Genomic DNA, 19,270 nt, shown 5'->3' on the forward strand with positions numbered 1-19,270 from the left:
AGTTGTTAAAAATATTTCTTCGTGTGGTTGTGAACGTTTATTTTGTTTCCCTGTGAGCTGCGTTGATCATTTTCTCTTGGTTTGTCTTTCTTTGTGTCCTCCTCTTTCTCTCCCTCCGTCTCTCAGGGCCCCAGCGGCCCCCAGGGGACGATAGGGTACCCAGGGCCCCGAGGACTCAAGGTGAGCAGGAGCCCATCGTGGTCCTTCGTCTGTAGTCCTTGGTCTGTGGTCCATGGTCCATGGTCTATGGTCTAATGTCTATGGTCTATGGTCAATGGCCTAATGTTTATGGTCCATGGTCTAATATCTATGGTCCATGGTCCATGGTCTATGGTCTAATATCTATGGTCCATGGTCCATGGTCTATGGTCTATTGTTTATGCTCCATGGTCCATGGTCTATGGTCGAATGTCTATGGTCCATGGTCTATGGGCTATGGTCCATGGTCTATGGTCCATGGCCCATGGTCTATGGTCTATGGTCTATTGTTTATGGTCCATGGTCTAATGTCTATGGTCCATGGTCCATGGTCCATATCCTAGCATGGTCTCATCAGACCATACTAAGCAGTGATTCCCCCAGCGGGCCACACCGCCCCCAGTGGTACCTTAAGGGACTGCACAGCGGGCCACACTGCCCCCAGTGGTACCTTAAGGGACTGCAGGGATACTCAGAACATACAGGAACATGACTCCATTTTGTTGTTTCAATATTGGTAACGAACAGATGTAACGTAATCACAAAAACGGTTGGTTGAATCTGAAGTATTTAATGTTCATCTTTACACCAAACAACATGCACATAGATTATAGTTTTGTTCTCATTATGTAAGCTAGGATAACGAGGTGTGAGTTCACATTCCTTCGCTCGATTCCTCTTAGATTTTTACTATTTGTTAGTATTGAACGATTGAACATAGCATCCTGGGTTCTGCTCATCATGGTCCAGACCAGTGGCTAGACTCCCCAACCAGCTCTGATGTTGTCTCTCTGATGTTGTCGGTCTGAGGTTGTCTGTTTGGTTGACCTCTGCTGTCCGTCTCCTCTCAGGGAACTCAAGGCATTCGCGGTCTGAAGGGACACAAAGGAGAGAAGGTGAGTGGAGCTTCTCAGTGTCTCCGTACGACTCGTGACTGACCGGACTGACGCCAGTGGTGACACTGGTCACCTCCCTGAGAAAGTTTCTGGGTTTGAACCCTGATATTTGTAGGCCGCCTGTTATTATCCTTCAGCATGAGATTTAACCCCTACCTGCTCCTCGTGACCAGTCTCCGTATTCCCTGTAAGAGGCTGTGTATAAAAGCCTCTTCTAACTTGTATATATTCATGGTTCTACGATCAAACTGCTGGAATCAATGTCAAAGCAAAGTCAGCTTCATTGTCATTTACAACGTACAAGACAAATAGAAGAACCGATATTACGTTGGACTCTGAGTGAAATTACGTTTGTTGGTCCTAAACTAACAAAATGGCCGTTTGTTAATCAACTCTGAGCGCTGAATCTCTCAGCTCCAATCACTACTTTTTATAGCAAACCTTTACATATTTATCACCACATATTACGAAGAGAAAAGTTAAATTTTTTCGGTGTTTTGTGGTTCACGGTCTGTTGTGTTTGTGGTTCACGGTCTGTTGTGTTTTGTGGTTCACGGTCTGTTGTGTTTGTGGTTCACGGTCTGTTGTGTTTGTGGTTCACGGCCTGTTGTGTTTGTATTTCATGGTCTGTTGTGTTTTCAGGGGGAGGATGGTTTCCCAGGAGTTAAGGGAGACTTTGGAGTCAAAGGAGAGAGGGTGAGTTGAAACATGGAGGGTCGACACGTTCAATCTAGCATTTATGTCAACGCTTGAAAGAGAATAAAAATAGGATTTGATTTTCCTTCGATTTTTCTTTAAGCTGTCAAATGTATGACATTATTACTAGTATGTTTTAGATCAATCATAAAAGTCATCAGATTTTAATAATTGTATTCGGTTCGACTGTACAGCTGCAATGGCTGCATTGTCCACTAGGTGGAGATTTACCCAAACCCTATTTATAAAGAGACGTTCACAACGGAGTAACAAATCAATACAATGCTAAAATAGTAGGATATACAAAACACCTATTATTAACAATACCCAAAATTCTCAAATTAAAACAATACTAAAATATATAAAACACTGTACAGTGCACATGCCTGAGTGACGGGCTGTGACGCTGTCTCGGGCCTGAAGTCCGGGTTTACGTCTAACGTCCGTGTCTGCGTTTCCATGGCAACAGGGCGAGCTGGGCGTCCCAGGCCCCAGGGGGGAGGACGGTCCCGAGGGGCCCAAGGGCCGCGTGGGGCCCCCGGGTGAACTGGGACCCATCGGTCTGGTCGGAGAGAAGGTGGGTTCTGTGGGTTCGGTACACACACACACACATGGGTTTTATTATCAGTAGGGGGGTCAGTGGTGGACCCCCCTTTGTTTTGTTTTTTGGGCTCAAAACAAAGAAGCAGTAGCCTGACTGCTATGTTCAAGGCATATCTTTGTATGTTCATCGTTTAATTGCATTATAGGCTTTTTTTTTGTACCGTCCTGTTTTGATCAGGAAATGGCAATGTTGTTATCAATAAAAAAACATTTGCACAAGGCAAGCCAATGCACTTCTCCATGTTGATACGAGCATTAAAATGAGAAAAATTAATGGGACAAAGAATTCAAGGGATATTTAGCATAGAAAAAAATATATGTTTAATCGCGATTAATCGTGAGTTAACTATGGCATTAATGCGATTAATCGTGATTAAATATTTTAATCGCTTGACAGCCCTAATATATATATATATTGATTGATTGATTGATGCCTTTACCTTGTCTCATCGTTTATCCTGATCGTCTGATTCCAGGGTAAACTTGGCGTTCCCGGCCTTCCTGGTTATCCTGGAAGACAAGGGCCGAAGGTACGACTTCCCCTCACTTCACTCACTCACTTACTCATTCAGTCATTCACTTCACTCCCTCACTTTCCTCATTCATTTCATTCACCCCCTCACTTACTCAAGTTATTCACTCATTAATAATTCCTCCCCCTCTACATTTCATTCACTCTCACTCCCCTGTCTGGATTCATCCACTCATTCCCCTCTTTTCCATGTTCTCCAGGGTTCTCTTGGATTCCCTGGGTTCCCCGGGTCAAACGGAGAGAAGGGAGCCAGGGTGAGTACGGGCCGATGACACCAGCTGGCTGACGCGTGTCTGGGGTGCCACCTCCCCCTCAGACCCCCGGGGGGGGGGTGGAGGTCTGAGGGGGGGGGTGGAGGTCTGAGGGGGGGGTTGGAGGTCTGGTGGGAGGGTGGAGGTGCGGGGGTGGAGACTTAGTCCGAGGAACCTGTGCAGAAATGAATGCAGGGAGGTCAAAAAAAGGAAATGGGCGGGACATCCTTCTTGGAGTCAATCAAGGATGGCAGCCAATCAAACGGCTGCCTCAGAATGAGGTCTTGATGTATAGGATCTGGGTAGAGGGAGATCCACCAGGATCATGAGTTCTTCTTGTCTCTCCTCAGGGTCTGGGCGGCAAAGCTGGACCACGAGGACAGAGAGGACCAACGGTACGGAGATTATTCATCCATCCATTTCGATTTTTTAACAACAAATGAATGGTTCGTTAAAAACCCAAGCATTCACTCACTAACTATTTCTTTATTTTGTCCATCCATCTCTCTCTCTCTCTCTCTCTCTCTCTCTCTCTCTCTCTCTCTCTCTCTCTCTCTCTCTCTCTCTCTCTCTCTCTCTCTCAGGGACCCAGAGGACAGAGAGGGCCAAGGGGGGGTACCGGTAAATCCGGAGCCAAGGTACGCCCTTCCATCACGAGTTATAAACCATAGTTCACGACATCCTCTTCATCACGCTACAACTTCGTTACATCGCTCTTTTTACCCCGTCTCTTAAGCTCCCCTCCATCTTGTTTTCCAGGGAACCTCAGGAAGTGACGGACCCCACGGACCACTAGGAGAGAGGGTAGGTGTCGGACCCCTTCTTCCTCACACTCGTTTTCGGCCCTCATAATAAACGCTGATTCACTGTAACGCTAGAACGCTGAGTCGCTGTAACACTAAACTGCTTTGTGTTCTCAGGGTCTGCCCGGCGCCCAGGGAGCCAACGGATTCCCCGGACCCAAAGGACCTCCCGTAAGACCCCGCTTAAACGCTCAGACACACGCCTAAACACGCATTTAACCACATGCTTAAACACTGGTTAAACACACGCTTAAAAACATACTCCTAGACACACACGCTTAGACACAGATTAAACAGACACACTTAAACATCCGCTTGAACCCACGCCTAAACACACAAGCCTTGGCACACATGCTTAAACGCTGGTTAAACACACACTTAAACACACGCTTAAACGCACACTTAAACACACGCTTAAACACACGCTTAAACACACGCTTAAACACACGCTTAAACACACACATTTAAACACACCCTTAAACACACACGCTTAAACACACACGCTTAAACACAGCCTTAAACACACGCGCTTAAACACGCACCTAAACACAGACACTTACACACACACTTAAGCACACAATTAAATGCACACTTTAACACACGCTTAAACACACGCTTAAACACACGCTTAAACACATGCTTAAATAAGTTTAAACAAACACGCTTAAACCCACACTCTTAAACAACCTCTTAAACACACTCTTAAACAAACACGTTTAAACACACGCTTGTTCTTAAACACACATAACATGACCTGTCTTGTCCACGCTTAAACACAAGCTTAGACACCAAACTACTCATGACATGACTAATCAATACTTAAAATACACACTTAAACACAAACTACTCATGACATGACTAATCCACACTTAAAATACACACTTAAACACAAAACTAAACTACATGAAATGACTTGACCAAGCTAAGGTACCAAACTACTTATAACATATCTAGTCCACACTTTGGACCCATAGAGGGAAAATTGCGTCCATATTTACATCTCATCTGACTTTTAAAGCTTTGTGTATTTGGCTGGAGATTTGGAGTAGTAGTTTAAGGGTTGGGGGTGTCCTTCTAAATGTATTCCTCAACACCAAACTTCTTCAAACACAAGTGGAACTAATTCAAACTTGGACTAAGACTTAAACCTTGTCAGATTCTGACATCCCAAAGTGCAGTTCAGTGTTCAGTAGTCCTGGCTAGGCTCCCCATCATGGATCCAGGGGTCTGAGTGGTCTGTGACGCCATGCTGTTGTTCTTTCAGGGCCCTCCAGGGAAAGACGGACTGCCCGGTCACCCAGGACAGAGAGGAGAAGTGGTGAGGCTTCAATAAGTGCCTTGTAGTTCATCCTCCAGGGTCTAAGATCTGTTGGGTTTGTTGAAGGATAATTATATTCACATTTAAGGTACATTATGTAACTTTAAGGTGTAACATGCATCAGTGGATGGTATATTATGTACATGAGTTGAAGCTATATTATATATTAGTTTAAGGTAGATGCGGTTAAGGTGTTTATACATGTTTGAGGTATACATAATGAGTTGAAGGTATGTTAAACCAGATGAAGGTTAACTCTGGTACCTCTATTCTGGTCTTTAGGGGTTAAGTATATCATAAATTAGTTTATGGTATATTCTAGGTTAGTTTAAGCTATACCAGTTGAATGTCTATTCTGACTGTATTCTGGTCTTCAGGGGTAAAGTATATCATAGGTTAGTTCATGGCGTATTATATATTAGTTTATGGTGTATTCTAGGTTAGGTGGAGGTATATTAAGCCCCAATCCCAATTCTCCCCCTTACCCCTTCCCCTTACCCCTCCCCCTTGTTTTGAAGGGGCAAGGGTAAGGGTTAAGGGTAAGGGGAAGGGCAAGGGGAAGGGGTAAGGGGTAGAAATGGGATTGGGCCTAAACCAGGTGAAGGTGTGTTCTGAGTGCGTTCTGCTCCTCAGGGTTTCCAAGGTAAAGTGGGACCACCAGGACCCCCTGGAGTTGTCGGACCTCAGGTACGTTCCAGAAGGTTCTATCTTATATCATTTTACTTTATCTTCACCACTGGCAGTCGTGTATTATTAGACTAGTAGACTACACTGCTGCTCTTATGGACTCATTCGTCAACTTGCCCTCCTCTTCCACCTCTCCTCCTCCTCCATCTCTCCTCTTCCTCCATCTCTCCTCCTCTTCCTCCTCCATCTCTCCTCCTCTTCCTCCTCCATCTCTCCTCCTCTTCCTCAACCTCTCCTCCTCTTCCTCCATCTCTCCTCCTCTTCCTCCATCTCTCCTCCTCTTCCTCCATCTCTCCTCCTCTTCCTCCTCCATCTCTCCTACTCTTCCTCCATCTCTCCTCCTCTCCTCCTCCATCTCTCCTCCTCTTCCTCCATCTCTCCTCCTCCTCCTCCTCCTCCATCTCTCCTCCTCCTCCTCCTCCATCTCTCCTCCTCTTCCTCCATCTCTCCTCCTCTTCCTCCATCTCTCCTCCTCTTCCTCCTCCATCTCTCCTCCTCTTCCTCCATCTCTCCTCCTCTTCCTCCTCCATCTCCCCTCCTCTTCCTCCTCTTCCTCCTCCTCTTCCTCCATCTCCCCTCCTCTTCCTCCTCTTCTTCCTCCATCTCTCCTCCTCTTCCTCCTCCATCTCTCCTCCTCTTCCTCCTCCTCTTCCTCCATCTCCCCTCCTCTTCCTCCTCTTCCTCCTCCTCTTCCTCCATCTCTCCTCCTCCTCTTCCTCCATCTCTCCTCATCTTCCTCCTCCTCTTCCTCCTCCTCTTCCCCCCCCTCTCCACCTCCTCTCCTCCTCTTCCTCCTCTCCTCCTCTTCCTCCTCTCCTCTTCCTCCTCTTCCTCCTCCTCTTCCTCCTCTTCCTCCACCTCTCCCCCTCTCCTCTTCCTCTTCCTCCTCTCCCCCTCTCCTCTTCCTCCTCCCCCTCCACCCTCCCCTCCGTCCCCCCAGGGCCCATCAGGAGAGACCGGTCCATTGGGAGAGCGGGGCCACCCAGGGCCCCCGGGACCCCCTGGGGAGCAGGGTCTGTCAGGACCTTCAGGGAAAGAGGGCACCAAGGGAGACCCCGGTCCAGCAGGAGGCCCTGGCAAGGACGGACCCGCAGGCCTGAGGGGCTTCCCTGGGGAGCGAGGCCTGCCCGGCACCCCCGTGAGTCTGGGTCTATGGAGAGGGACAGGCCATGACTGTAGTCAGGCTGGGTCTATGGAGAGGGACAGGCCATGACTGTAGTCAGGCTGGGTCTATGGAGAGGGACAGGCCATGACTGTAGTCAGGCTACAATCTTAAAATCTGTAATCTCGGTGCTGTTAAAGTTACAGGATTATAATCTGTAATCTGGGTGCTATAAAAAATATAGGATTATAATCTGTAATCTGGGTGCTATTAAAAATACAGGATTATAATCTGTAATCTTGGTGCTATTGAAATATAGGTTTATAATCTGTAATCTGGGTGCTATTAAAAATACAGGATTATAATCTTTAATCTGGGTGATAATAAAACTACAGGATTATAATCTGTAATATGGGTGATATTAAAACTACAGGATTTTGAATCTGGGTGATATTAAAACTACAGGAGTATAATCTGTAATCTGTGTTAATCTCTTGGTGTTTCGTTCCCCAGGGAGGCGGTGGTTTGAAGGGAAGCGAAGGACCTGCTGGACCCCCTGGACCCGCGGTACGTCCTGACAGAACCCCCCCCCCACCCCTAACTCCAGACCAGACCCCGTCAACCTGTCTCCACAACACTGTTGTCCAAACAAGACTGTTGTTTAAACAAGACTGTTGTTACTATGAGACGGTTTTCTGGACAAGACTGTTGTTTTACCAGGACTATTGCCTCTACAAGACTGTTGTCTAATCAAAACAGTTGTCTAATCAAGAATAATAATCACACAAAAATACTTTTATGTTCGATTCCCCGATGTCCATAGCGTGTTGGAAGTTCTCCAGTCACCGTGGTTACGAGGGTCTGGCTGTTGACTGAACAGTGAATAGTCTCAGTAGCAGCAGTAGACCCTCCAGTCACCGTGGTTACGAGGGTCTGGGTGTTGACTGAACAGTGAATAGTCTCAGTAGCAGCAGTAGACCCTCCAGTCACCGTGGTTACGAGGGTCTGGCTGTTGACTGAACAGTGAATAGTCTCAGTAGTAGCAGTAGACCCTCCAGTCACCGTGGTTACGAGGGTCTGGCTGTTGACTGAACAGTGAATAGTCTCAGTAGCAGCAGTAGACCCTCCAGTCACCGTGGTTACGAGGGTCTGGCTGTTGACTGAACAGTGAATAGTCTCAGTAGCAGCAGTAGACCCTCCAGTCACCGTGGTTACGAGGGTCTGGCTGTTGACTGAACAGTGAATAGTCTCAGTAGTAGCAGTAGACCCTCCAGTCACCGTGGTTACGAGGGTCTGGCTGTTGACTGAACAGTGAATAGTCTCAGTAGCAGCAGTACACCCTCCAGTCACCGTGGTTACGAGGGTCTGGCTGTTGACTGAACAGTGAATAGTCTCAGTAGCAGCAGTAGACCCTCCAGTCACCGTGGTTACGAGGGTCTGGCTGTTGACTGAACAGTGAATAGTCTCAGTAGTAGCAGTAGACCCTCCAGTCACCGTGGTTACGAGGGTCTGGCTGTTGACTGAACAGTGAATAGTCTCAGTAGCAGCAGTAGACCCTCCAGTCACCGTGGTTACGAGGGTCTGGCTGTTGACTGAACAGTGAATAGTCTCAGTAGCAGCAGTAGACCCTCCAGTCGCCCGGTATGATGACCACCATGTTGGGTGCCGTTCATCCTTCCTCTGAAGCCCGTTGTGGAGGGAGGTTCTGCCGTTGGCGTGGGGGCGGGGTCTCACCTGTGGTTCTGGGGTTGTGTCTCCAGGGGTCCCCCGGAGAGAGAGGAGGCGCCGGCACCGCTGGCCCCATCGGACCCCCCGGCCGACCAGGCCCCCAGGGGCCCCCCGGAAACGCTGGGGAGAAAGGAGGACCTGTGAGTACAGGAAGGATTCAACAGGAAGTTCAACTGATAACAGGAAGTTCAACTGATAACAGGATGTTCAATAGATAACAGAAAGTTCAACTGATAACCGGAAGTTCAACTGATAACAGGATGTTCAATAGATAACAGGATGTTCAATAGCTAACACTAAGTCCAACAGTGAATATGATGTTTGACCGCTAACAGGAAGCAAAACTGTGAACGAGAAGTTGAACTGCTAACAGGGAATATTGTGTTAGTGACAGTACATTTCATAAATGACAGTTAGTTCAGTAATTGCGATAGTCAAACTGCTAACAGGAAGTTTTAAGTTTTAAACTCTACTGCTGAAAGGCAGCTGTAGAGTTGACAGGAAGTCCTAGCGCTGACAGGAAGTCCTAGCGCTGGCAGGAAGTCCTAGCGCTGGCAGGAAGTCTGAGCGCTGGCAGGAAGTGGTAGCGCTGGCAGGAAGTGGTAGCGCTAACAGGCGGTTGTGTGTCTCTCAGGGTGAGAAGGGTCCTCTGGGGCCAGCAGGACGAGATGGAGTCCAGGGACCCGTTGGTCTGCCCGGAGCCGCAGGAACCCCTGGGGTGCCCGGGGAGGACGGAGACAAGGCCAGTACCAGAACCACTCTGAACTAGATCGATATTATAAACCCAGACGTACCTCACTAGGCTTGACGTACCTCGCTAAGCTCGACGTACCTCGCTAAACTCGACGTACCTTGCTAAGCTCGACGTACCTCGCTAAGCTCGACGTACCTCGCTAAGCTCGACGTACCACGCTAAGCTCGACGTACCTCGCTAAACTTGACGTACCTCGTAAGCTTGACGTACCTCGCTAAACTTGACAGCTTTTTTGAATATATTTTTGTCGTTATACTATACTGTCGTTTGTTGTGTCGTTTGTCCTGTGGTGCGTGTATGTGTGTGTGTGCTCCGTCAATGTTGTGTTATGGGCTGCATAGTGTGCATTGCGTTTTGTGTGTTTGTGTTGTTTGTTCACGTTGTTTGTGTTGTTGTCCCTCCAGGGTGAAGTTGGAGAGCACGGCCAGAAGGGGGCGAAGGGAGGCAAGGGCGAGCACGTGAGTCCTAGTGCTGCTTTAAGACGGGATGGGGGGGGAGAAGGGGGGGGGGGGGTTCTGACCCGGTACTGATTGTGTTTGTGTTGCGGACAGGGCCCTCCCGGACCACCAGGACCTTTGGGCCCCGTGGGCCAGCCTGGATCCGCTGTGAGTAACGACGCACCCAGCAGAACCATTGGGGGCCCCTCATTGGTTGAGGGCCCCTCAGTACAGCAGAGTACTGGTGTTCAGCGACTAACGGACTCTTGTGCCTCGCCGGGGCCCGACAGGGAGCCGACGGAGAGCTGGGACTCAGGGGCCAGCAGGGGCCGTTCGGCTCCAAGGGAGACGAAGGCTCCAGAGGGTTCCCCGGGGCCCCCGGACCCATCGGACTACAGGTGTGTAGTTAGGCTGGGCTTTATCACAGTTAGGCTGGGCTTTATCACAGTTAGGCTGAGCTTTTTAACAGTTAGGCTGGGCTTTATAACAGTTAGGCTGGGCTTTATCACAGTTAGGCTGGTATTCATCACAGCTACAGTCTGTCCATTGTCACAGTCTGTCCTTCATCACAGTCTGTCCTTTATCACAGCTACAGTCTGTCCTTCGTCACAGTCTGTCCTTCATCACAGTCTGTCCTCTATCACAGCTACAGTCCGTCCTCTATCACAGCTGCAGTCTGTCCTCCATCACAGCTACAGTCTGTCCTCTATCACAGCTACAGTCCGTCCTCTATCACAGCTACAGTCTGTCCTCTATCACACCTACAGTCTGTCCTCTATCACAGTCTGTCCTCTATCACAGCTACAGTCCGTCCTCTATCACAGCTACAGTCTGTCCTCTATCACAGTCTGTCCTCTATCACAGCTACAGTCTGTCCTCTATCACAGTCTGTCCTCTATCACAGCTGCAGTCTGTCCTCCATCACAGCTACAGTCTGTCCTCTATCACAGCTACAGTCTGTCCTTTATCACAGCTACAGTCTGCCTCTATCACAGCTACAGTCTGTCCTCTATCACAGCTACAGTCTGTCCTCTATCACAGCTACAGTCTGTCCTCTATCACAGCTACAGTCTGTCCTCTATCACAGCTACAGTCTGTCCTCTATCACAGCTACAGTCTGTCCTCTATCACAGCTACAGTCTGTCCTCTATCACAGCTACAGTCTGTCCTCTATCACAGTCTGTCCTCTATCACAGCTACAGTCTGTCCTCTATCACAGCTACAGTCTGTCCTCTATCACAGCTACAGTCTGTCCTCTATCACAGCTACAGTCTGTCCTCTATCACAGCTACAGTCTGTCCTCTATCACAGCTACAGTCTGTCCTTTATCACAGCTACAGTCTGCCTCTATCACAGCTACAGTCTGTCCTCTATCACAGCTACAGTCTGTCCTCTATCACAGCTACAGTCTGTCCTCTATCACAGCTACAGTCTGTCCTCTATCACAGTCTGTCCTCTATCACAGCTACAGTCTGTCCTCTATCACAGCTACAGTCTGTCCTCTATCACAGCTACAGTCTGTCCTCTATCACAGCTACAGTCTGTCCTTTATCACAGTCTGTCCTCTATCACAGCTACAGTCTGTCCTTTATCACAGTCTGTCCTCTATCACAGCTACAGTCTGTCCTCTATCACAGTCTGTTCTCCATCACAGCCACAGTCTGTCCTCTTTCACAGCCACAGTCTGTCCTTTATCACAGCTACATCCTTTATCCCAGTTCGTTCCCAGTGAGCAGGGGTTCATGTGTGTGTTCTTGCCAACAGGGCCTTCCAGGACCCTCCGGAGAGAAGGGTGAGACCGGCGATGTTGGACCCATGGTACGTACCCCGCCCTGGTCTGTAGTACTGGGAGAGAAGGGGGTCAGCCCTGGGAACTCTGTGTAGCCTATAATATTACCAATGCTGTGTAGTCTATTGATAATAGTCATGGCGGGTAGCCTAGTATATTAGCTGTGCTCTGTTGCCGAGCATATGAGCCATGCTACGTAACCTAGCGATATGAGCCATGCTACATAACCTAGCGATGTTAGCCATGCTATATAACCTAGCAATGTGAGCCATGCTATGTAAGCTAGCAATATTAGCCGTGCTACATAACCCAGTGATGTTTGCCATACTACGTGACCTATAAATGTTAGCCATGCTACATAACCTAGCGCTGGGAGCCATGCTATATAACCTAGCAATGTGAGCCATGCTACGTGTCCTAGCCATGTGAGCCATGCTATACAACCTAGCGATGTTAGCCATTCTACATAACCTAGAGATGTGAGCGATGCTGCATAACCTAGCAATGTTAGCCATGTTACGTAACCTAGAAATGTTAGCCATGCTATATAACCTAGCGCTGTGAGCCATGCTACGGGAACTTGCGCTGTGAGCCATGCTACATAACCTAGCAATGTGAGCCATGCTACATAACCTAGCGATGTTAGCCATGCTACGTGACCTGGGGCTGTGAGCCATGCTACGTGACCTAGCGCTGTGAGCTAGCGTGTGTCTGTGTTGCAGGGCCCCCCCGGACCCCCTGGCCCCCGCGGCCCTGCTGGTTCCAGCGGCGCTGATGTGAGTACCGACCGGTCCTTCTCAGGTCATCCTGTTGGTGTTCTCTGTTGACCTATGACCTCTGTGAAGCTACGCTAGGATACGATGCTAACGGTGGTGTGTTGATGAAGTAACGCCTCGTTTTCTCCCCCCCCCCCCTCCCCCTCGCCCCCCCGCCCAATCTCAGGGTCCCCAAGGACCCCCCGGTGGGATAGGTAACCCTGGACCCCTGGGAGAGAAGGTACGCACACCACAGCTCACATACACTCAACTGTAGGCTATAAACAATGTTACATACAGTATACATTATACTATATACCATGTTTTACATAGCATACAGTATTATACTATATACTATTTGTTACATACATTATGACGTTCGTAATTGATATTAACGTGATGCATTTCTTTCTCTCCTGTGCTATTCTATGCTCTTCTGCCCTACGCGATGCTATGCTGTTTCTACTTCCATTCTATTGTATTCTACTCCACCACATGCTATGCTATGCTATATGCTACGCCCTATGCTACACTATACTTTTGCACTCTATTCTGCTCCCCCATATGCTATGACATGCTATGCTATGATCTGCGCGACGCTATGCTACCCTATGCTACGCTACACGCGATGCTATGCTACCCTATGCTACGCTACGCCGTGTGTCTGACAGGGAGAGGCGGGTGAGGGCGGACCCCCGGGTATTGGAGGAGAGCCAGGGAAGAAGGTGAGTGTCCCCGCCCCCCTAACACCATGAGAGGGCCCTGATTGGTCCACAGAGGTGACTGACAGTGCTTTGGCCCAATGGCAGGGTCCCCGTGGAGAGCGAGGGGAGAAGGGAGAGTCGGGGCAACCGGGACTATCCGGTCCATCCGGAGGACGAGGAAGACCAGGAGACGACGGACCTAAAGGAAACCCGGTAACACACACACACACACACACACACACACACACACACACACACACACACACACACACACACACTATACAAGGTGAAGTCGTCATGACGATGGTGAGGTGTGATGATGTCATTGTGATGGTGAGGAGTGATGATGTCATGGTGATGGTGAGGAGTGATGATGTCATGGTGATGGTGAGGAGTGATGATGTCATTGTGATGGTGAGGTGTGATGATGTCATGGTGATGGTGAGGAGTGATGATGTCATTGTGATGGTGAGGTGTGATGATGTCATGGTGATGGTGAGGTGTGATGATGTCATGGTGATGGTGAGGCGTGATGATGTCATGGCGATGGTGAGGTGTGATGATGTCATGGTGATGGTGAGGAGTGATGATGTCATGGCGATGGTGTGTTGACGTGGTCCATCCCTTCAGGGTCCCGTTGGTTTCCCTGGCGACCCCGGACCCCCCGGAGAGCTCGGACCCAGAGTAAGTTCTAACCCTCTCTTTACCGGTCAGCTACTACCTTAACTAGTCCCTCTTGATAACCTTAACTAGTCCCTCCTGACAACTTTAACTAGTCCCTGTTAATTACCTTAACTATTCCCTCTTGATAACCTTAACTGGTTCCTCCTGATAACCTTAACTAGTCCCTGTTAATTACCTTAACTAGTCCTTGTTGATTTCCTTAACTAGTCCCTGTTAGTTACCCTAACTAGTCCCTGTTAGTTACCCTAACTAGTCCCTGGTAATTACCTTAACAAGTCTGTTAATTACCTTGAATAGTCCCGGTTAGTTACCCTAACTAGTCCCTGTTAATTACCTTAACTAGTCTGTTAACTAGTCCCTGCTGATTACCTTAACCAGCCTATGTTAATTACCTTAATTAGTCCCTGTTAAATACCTTAACTAGTCCATGTTAAACACCTTAACTAGTCCATGCTTATTACCGTACTTAGTCCCTGTTTGGTATCTTAACTAAATAATGTAAACAATAACTATGTTCAGGCTCAGACCTTGATGAGTTAGCTGGTGTTGAGTCTCCCTAGGCTCAGACCTTGATGAGTTAGCTGGTGTTGAGTCTCCCTAGGCTCAGACCTTGATGAGTTAGCTGGTGTTGAGTCTCCCTAGGCTCAGACCTTGATGAGTTAGCTGGTGCTGAGTCTCCCTAGGCTCAGACCTTGATGAGTTAGCTGGTGCTGAGTCTCCCTAGGCTCAGACCCTGATGAGTTAGCTGGTGTTGAGTCTCCCTAGGCTCAGACCCTGATGAGTTAGCTGGTGTTGAGTCTCCCTAGGCTCAGACCCTGATGAGTTAGCTGGTGTTGAGTCTCCCTAGGCTCAGACCCTGATGAGTTAGCTGGTGTTGAGTCTCCCTAGGCTCAGACCTTGATGAGTTAGCTGGTGCTGAGTCTCCCTAGGCTCAGACCCTGATGAGTTAGCTGGTGTTGAGTCTCCCTAGGCTCAGACCCTGATGAGTTAGCTGGTGTTGAGTCTCCCTAAGCTCAGACCTTGATGAGTTAGCTGGTGTTGAGTCTCCCTAGGCTCAGACCCTGATGAGTTAGCTGGTGCTGAGTCTCCCTAGGCTCAGACCTTGATGAGTTAGCTGGTGTTGAGTCTCCTTAGGCTCAGACCTTGATGAGTTAGCTGGTGCTGAGTCTCCCTAGTCTCAGACCTTGATGAGTTAGCTGGTGCTGAGTCTTCTTGCGTTCCCTTAGGGTCAGGACGGAGCCAAGGGAGACAGAGGAGAGGACGGAGAGCAAGGAGAAGCTGTGAGTTTCCTCTAACTTTACTTTAGCTCACATTTATCATAGCTACAGCATGTTCATGTACAATGGCTGTTTCACTGACCACAATATAACTATGTTTTACTGACTACACACACTATGGTTATTTTTTACTGAATAGTCATACTAGGGTTATGATTTCTGACTTCAGACACTATTGTTATACTTTAATGACTAATATCGTGCAGATATACCTTTGTTGTTTTACTACTCATACTAAAGCTGTTTTATTGACTACACATACTATAGTTATGTTTTACTGGCGACACTATTGTTATGCTGTATTGACTAATACAGCATAGATACCTTTGTTATGTTTTACTGTCATGCTTTTACCGTCTAACTATAGTTATTGTGTACTGAGCTGTTGTACTTGCTAACATCATGTACTGGTATTTAAACCTGACTCATGTCCTGTTTGTATTTGTGATGTCACTTCCTGTTGTTGGTCATCGTTGTTCTACTCACTTCCCCTCTGTGGTGCAGGGTTCCCCGGGACCCACCGGAGAGAACGGACCCCCTGGACCTCTTGGGAAGAGGGTAGGTTTTTTTTTTTTTGGGTCAACCAGTGAGGATCAGGAGTCCTTCCTTAAGACCCTAGAACATTGTGCTCTAGAACGGTCGACCAATGAGGTTCAAGAGTCCTTCCTTAAGACCCTAGAACATTGTGCTCTAGAACGGTCGACCGGTGAGGTTCAAGAGTCCTTCCTGAAGACCCTAGAACGTTGTGCTCTAGAACGGTCGACCGGTGAGGTTCAGGAGTCCTTCCTGAAGACCCTAGAACGTTGTGCTCTAGAACGGTCGACCGGTGAGGTTCAAGAGTCCTTCCTGAAGACCCTAGAACGTTGTGCTTTAGAGCGGTCGACCAGTGAGGTTCGGGCGTCCTTCCTGAAGACTCTAGAACGTTGTGCTTTAGAGCGGTCGACCAGTGAGGTTCAAGAGTTCTTCCTGAAGACCCTAGAACGTTGTGCTCTAGAACGGTCGACCAGTGAGGTTCAGGAGTCCTTCCTGAAGACTCTAGAACGTCGATCGGTGAAGCCCTTGTTATTGCGTGGAGTAGAGAGGCTCTAGAGCAGCGACGCCAAGACTGTCAACCGTAATCCTTAATTTGGTCAATCAAACTTTATCTTTCATCTCGCTTTTCAGACAACAAGAAGTCTCACTGTGATACATTCTTTGATCATTTTCCCGTCTCACTCTGTTCTTGTGTCTGATCTCCCAGGGCCCTGCCGGAACCAAAGGACCCGAAGGAAGACAGGGGGAGAAGGGAACCAAGGTGAGGGTTCAAAGGTCAATCTCTGCTGCAAGGTCGTTTTGATCTAAGAGCCAGGCAGCGGCCAGACCAACGCCTTTAAGGGGCTTCCACAGTTTCCGCGCAACCCACACCCTTTGGTGACATCACAACTCCTCAGTCCCTCCTCCTTTCTTCGGAATACTTCCGAAGTTTGACTCAGTTTCTACGTACATTGAACCAGAGGAAGACTGCGTGTTACCCGACGGGGGGGCTTTGCATGGTTGTGTGTGTGGATCCAGAACAGATTCATCGATGTGCTCGCGGCCTACGGTGTTAACGTTTCACTGCGATGTTTCCTCTCTCTCTGCAGGGAGACTCCGGCGCTGTCGGCGCCCCAGGAAAGACGGGCCCCGTGGGGCCCCAGGGACAGCTAGGGAAGCCCGGAACCGAGGGCCTCAGGGGCCTGCCCGGATCCGTGGTCAGTACTTTGTCGGGATTCGTCGTCTGTTTCATCTTCCCCGCTTGTTTTGCGTTTGGTTGTACGTGTCTCAGTTTCAGTTTACATTCAGGGCGTTTAGCAGAAGCTTTCATCCAAAGCGAATTACAATAAGTCCATTTGTCAGAAGAAAGAGAAACAACCATATGTCTCTGTGGGTGCAGTGAGGATGCTCCTGGAACCAAGTGCCGATCACCAACCATCACTAGGTTAACCCGTTCCCCGTCTCCCACAGAGATAGCTAGGATGAGATTCTACACGATGATAAGTACTATTTTTAAGTGCCAGCACAAACAACGTACAATAGTGGCGTAAGAGGGTTTGGGAGGTAGGGGGATAAGGGGGGGGGGGGCTATTCAAAGTCTGGGCGAACTCTGGACAAGTGAGTTTTGAGTCTAGTTGCTTTCAGTAGTGTTAACAATTTTTTGTAACTTTAAAGTGAAGATGGCGAGCTACAGGGGGGCTTAGAGAGAGAGCAGAGAGTGCTGCATTGTGGGAGTTGACGTGCGCTCGTGCTGATGTGTTGCAGGGGGAGCAGGGGTCTCCTGGCCTGGCCGGACAGAAGGGACCTCCAGGACCTCTGGTAAGTCCTCCACCTCCTCGTCCTCGCCCCCGTCAGCAGAACAGAGGACCGACCGGTCCTTCAGAACGCTTCCTGTTTCTAGATGCACTTCCTGTAGTTTTGCTGAACACAACGTGAGAGCTCCAGCCGGCCCGGTGGACGTGTGCAGAGGTTTCGTGGTGGTGCACGACAGGACGTTGGCGAGGGTGCACAGAACACATGTTAACCACGTCTCTCCTCTACCCTCTCCTCCTCCTCCTCCTCCTCCTCCTGCAGGGTCCTCCTGGTCTGCCGGGGCTGAGAGGAGATCCAGGCTCCAAGGGAGTGAAGGGTCACCCGGGTCTGATCGGTCTGATCGGACCCCCCGGGGAGCAGGGCGAGAAGGGAGACCGGGGCATGAGCGGCTCCCACGGCACCGGGGGACCCAAGGGAGAGACCGTAGGTCACCCCCACCCTGGACCTGTGATCCTGAGTCGAGACCCCCCTGAGTCTGACCCCTGACCCTATGGTCCTGAGTCTAGACCCCCCTTAGTCTGACCCCTGACCTCCACGTGTGTCTAGACCCCCCCAGTCTGACCCCTGACCCTGAGTCTAGACCCCCCCAGTCTGACCCCTGACCTCCCAGTGTCTAGACCCCCCCCAGTCTGACCCCTGACCTCACAGTGTGTCTAGACCCCCCCAGTCTGACCCCTGACCTCACAGTGTGTCTAGACCCCCCCAGTCTGACCCCTGACCTCCCAGTGTCTAGACCCCCCCAGTCTGACCCCTGACCTCACAGTGTGTCTAGACCCCCCCAGTCTGACCCCTGACCTCCCAGTGTCTAGACCCCCCCAGTCTGACCCCTGACCTCACAGTGTGTCTAGACCCCCCCAGTCTGACCCCTGACCTCACAGTGTGTCTAGACCCCCCCAGTCTGACCCCTGACCTCCACGTGTGTCTAGACCCCCCCAGTCTGACCCCTGACCTCCACGTGTGTCTAGACCCCCCCAGTCTGACCCCTGACCCTGAGTCTAGACCCCCCCAGTCTGACCCCTGACCTCACAGTGTGTCTAGACCCCCCCCCAGTCTGACCCCTGACCTCACAGTGTGTCTAGACCCCCCCAGTCTGACCCCTGACCTCCCAGTGTCTAGACCCCCCCAGTCTGACCCCTGACCTCCCAGTGTCTAGACCCCCCCAGTCTGACCCCTGACCTCACAGTGTGTCTAGACCCCCCCAGTCTGACCCCTGACCTCCCAGTGTCTAGACCCCCCCCCAGTCTGACCCCTGACCTCACAGTGTGTCTAGACCCCCCCAGTCTGACCCCTGACCCTGAGTCTAGACCCCCCCAGTCTGACCCCTGACCTCACAGTGTGTCTAGACCCCCCCAGTCTGACCCCTGACCTCCCTGTGTGTCTCTGCTGGGTTCCAGGGTCTGTCTGGAGCCACCGGACCACTAGGACCCTCCGGACCCCCCGGTCTGCCTGTAAGACCCTTTGACCTTTAACCTTTAATGTTTACATGTAGAGATGATCATGTGCTCACCTGTCTGTAGTGGTCCCCCATGGAGCTGTGGAGATGGTTCATGGGTTCACCACTCTGTAGTGATTACCTATAGATGTTCATGTGTTCACCGTTCTGTAGTGATTACCTATAGATGTTCATGTGTTCACCGTTCTGTAGTGATTACCTATAGATGTTCATGTGTTCACCACTCTGTAGTGATTACCTATGGAGATATTCATGTGTTCACCGTTCTGTAGTGATTA

At 49.7% G+C, this 19,270-nt stretch overlaps 1 protein-coding gene across 8 annotated transcripts in view; it reads left to right on the forward strand.

Annotated features, from left to right (window-relative positions):
• Positions 1–19,270, forward strand: part of col11a2 (collagen, type XI, alpha 2) — a 75,969-nt gene that overhangs the window by 52,241 nt on the left and 4,458 nt on the right. For all 8 annotated transcript variants that reach the window (XM_060043741.1, XM_060043742.1, XM_060043743.1 and 5 more), the window contains 32 exons: positions 127–180; positions 1,050–1,094; positions 1,737–1,790; positions 2,260–2,367; positions 2,870–2,923; positions 3,126–3,179; positions 3,527–3,571; positions 3,761–3,814; positions 3,936–3,980; positions 4,097–4,150; positions 5,244–5,297; positions 5,931–5,984; positions 6,925–7,122; positions 7,600–7,653; positions 8,847–8,954; positions 9,449–9,556; positions 9,973–10,026; positions 10,120–10,173; positions 10,296–10,403; positions 11,770–11,823; positions 12,517–12,570; positions 12,737–12,790; positions 13,221–13,274; positions 13,359–13,466; positions 13,884–13,937; positions 15,164–15,217; positions 15,719–15,772; positions 16,455–16,508; positions 16,837–16,944; positions 17,492–17,545; positions 17,801–17,962; positions 18,934–18,987. In XM_060043741.1, coding sequence (XP_059899724.1) covers positions 127–180; positions 1,050–1,094; positions 1,737–1,790; positions 2,260–2,367; positions 2,870–2,923; positions 3,126–3,179; positions 3,527–3,571; positions 3,761–3,814; positions 3,936–3,980; positions 4,097–4,150; positions 5,244–5,297; positions 5,931–5,984; positions 6,925–7,122; positions 7,600–7,653; positions 8,847–8,954; positions 9,449–9,556; positions 9,973–10,026; positions 10,120–10,173; positions 10,296–10,403; positions 11,770–11,823; positions 12,517–12,570; positions 12,737–12,790; positions 13,221–13,274; positions 13,359–13,466; positions 13,884–13,937; positions 15,164–15,217; positions 15,719–15,772; positions 16,455–16,508; positions 16,837–16,944; positions 17,492–17,545; positions 17,801–17,962; positions 18,934–18,987 — 2,277 coding nt within the window. The remainder of the gene's footprint in view (positions 1–126; positions 181–1,049; positions 1,095–1,736; positions 1,791–2,259; positions 2,368–2,869; positions 2,924–3,125; positions 3,180–3,526; positions 3,572–3,760; positions 3,815–3,935; positions 3,981–4,096; positions 4,151–5,243; positions 5,298–5,930; positions 5,985–6,924; positions 7,123–7,599; positions 7,654–8,846; positions 8,955–9,448; positions 9,557–9,972; positions 10,027–10,119; positions 10,174–10,295; positions 10,404–11,769; positions 11,824–12,516; positions 12,571–12,736; positions 12,791–13,220; positions 13,275–13,358; positions 13,467–13,883; positions 13,938–15,163; positions 15,218–15,718; positions 15,773–16,454; positions 16,509–16,836; positions 16,945–17,491; positions 17,546–17,800; positions 17,963–18,933; positions 18,988–19,270) is intronic.

The sequence above is a fragment of the Gadus macrocephalus genome, chromosome 22, assembly GCF_031168955.1.
Source record: "Gadus macrocephalus chromosome 22, ASM3116895v1".
Classification (NCBI taxonomy): Eukaryota; Metazoa; Chordata; class Actinopteri; order Gadiformes; family Gadidae; genus Gadus; species Gadus macrocephalus.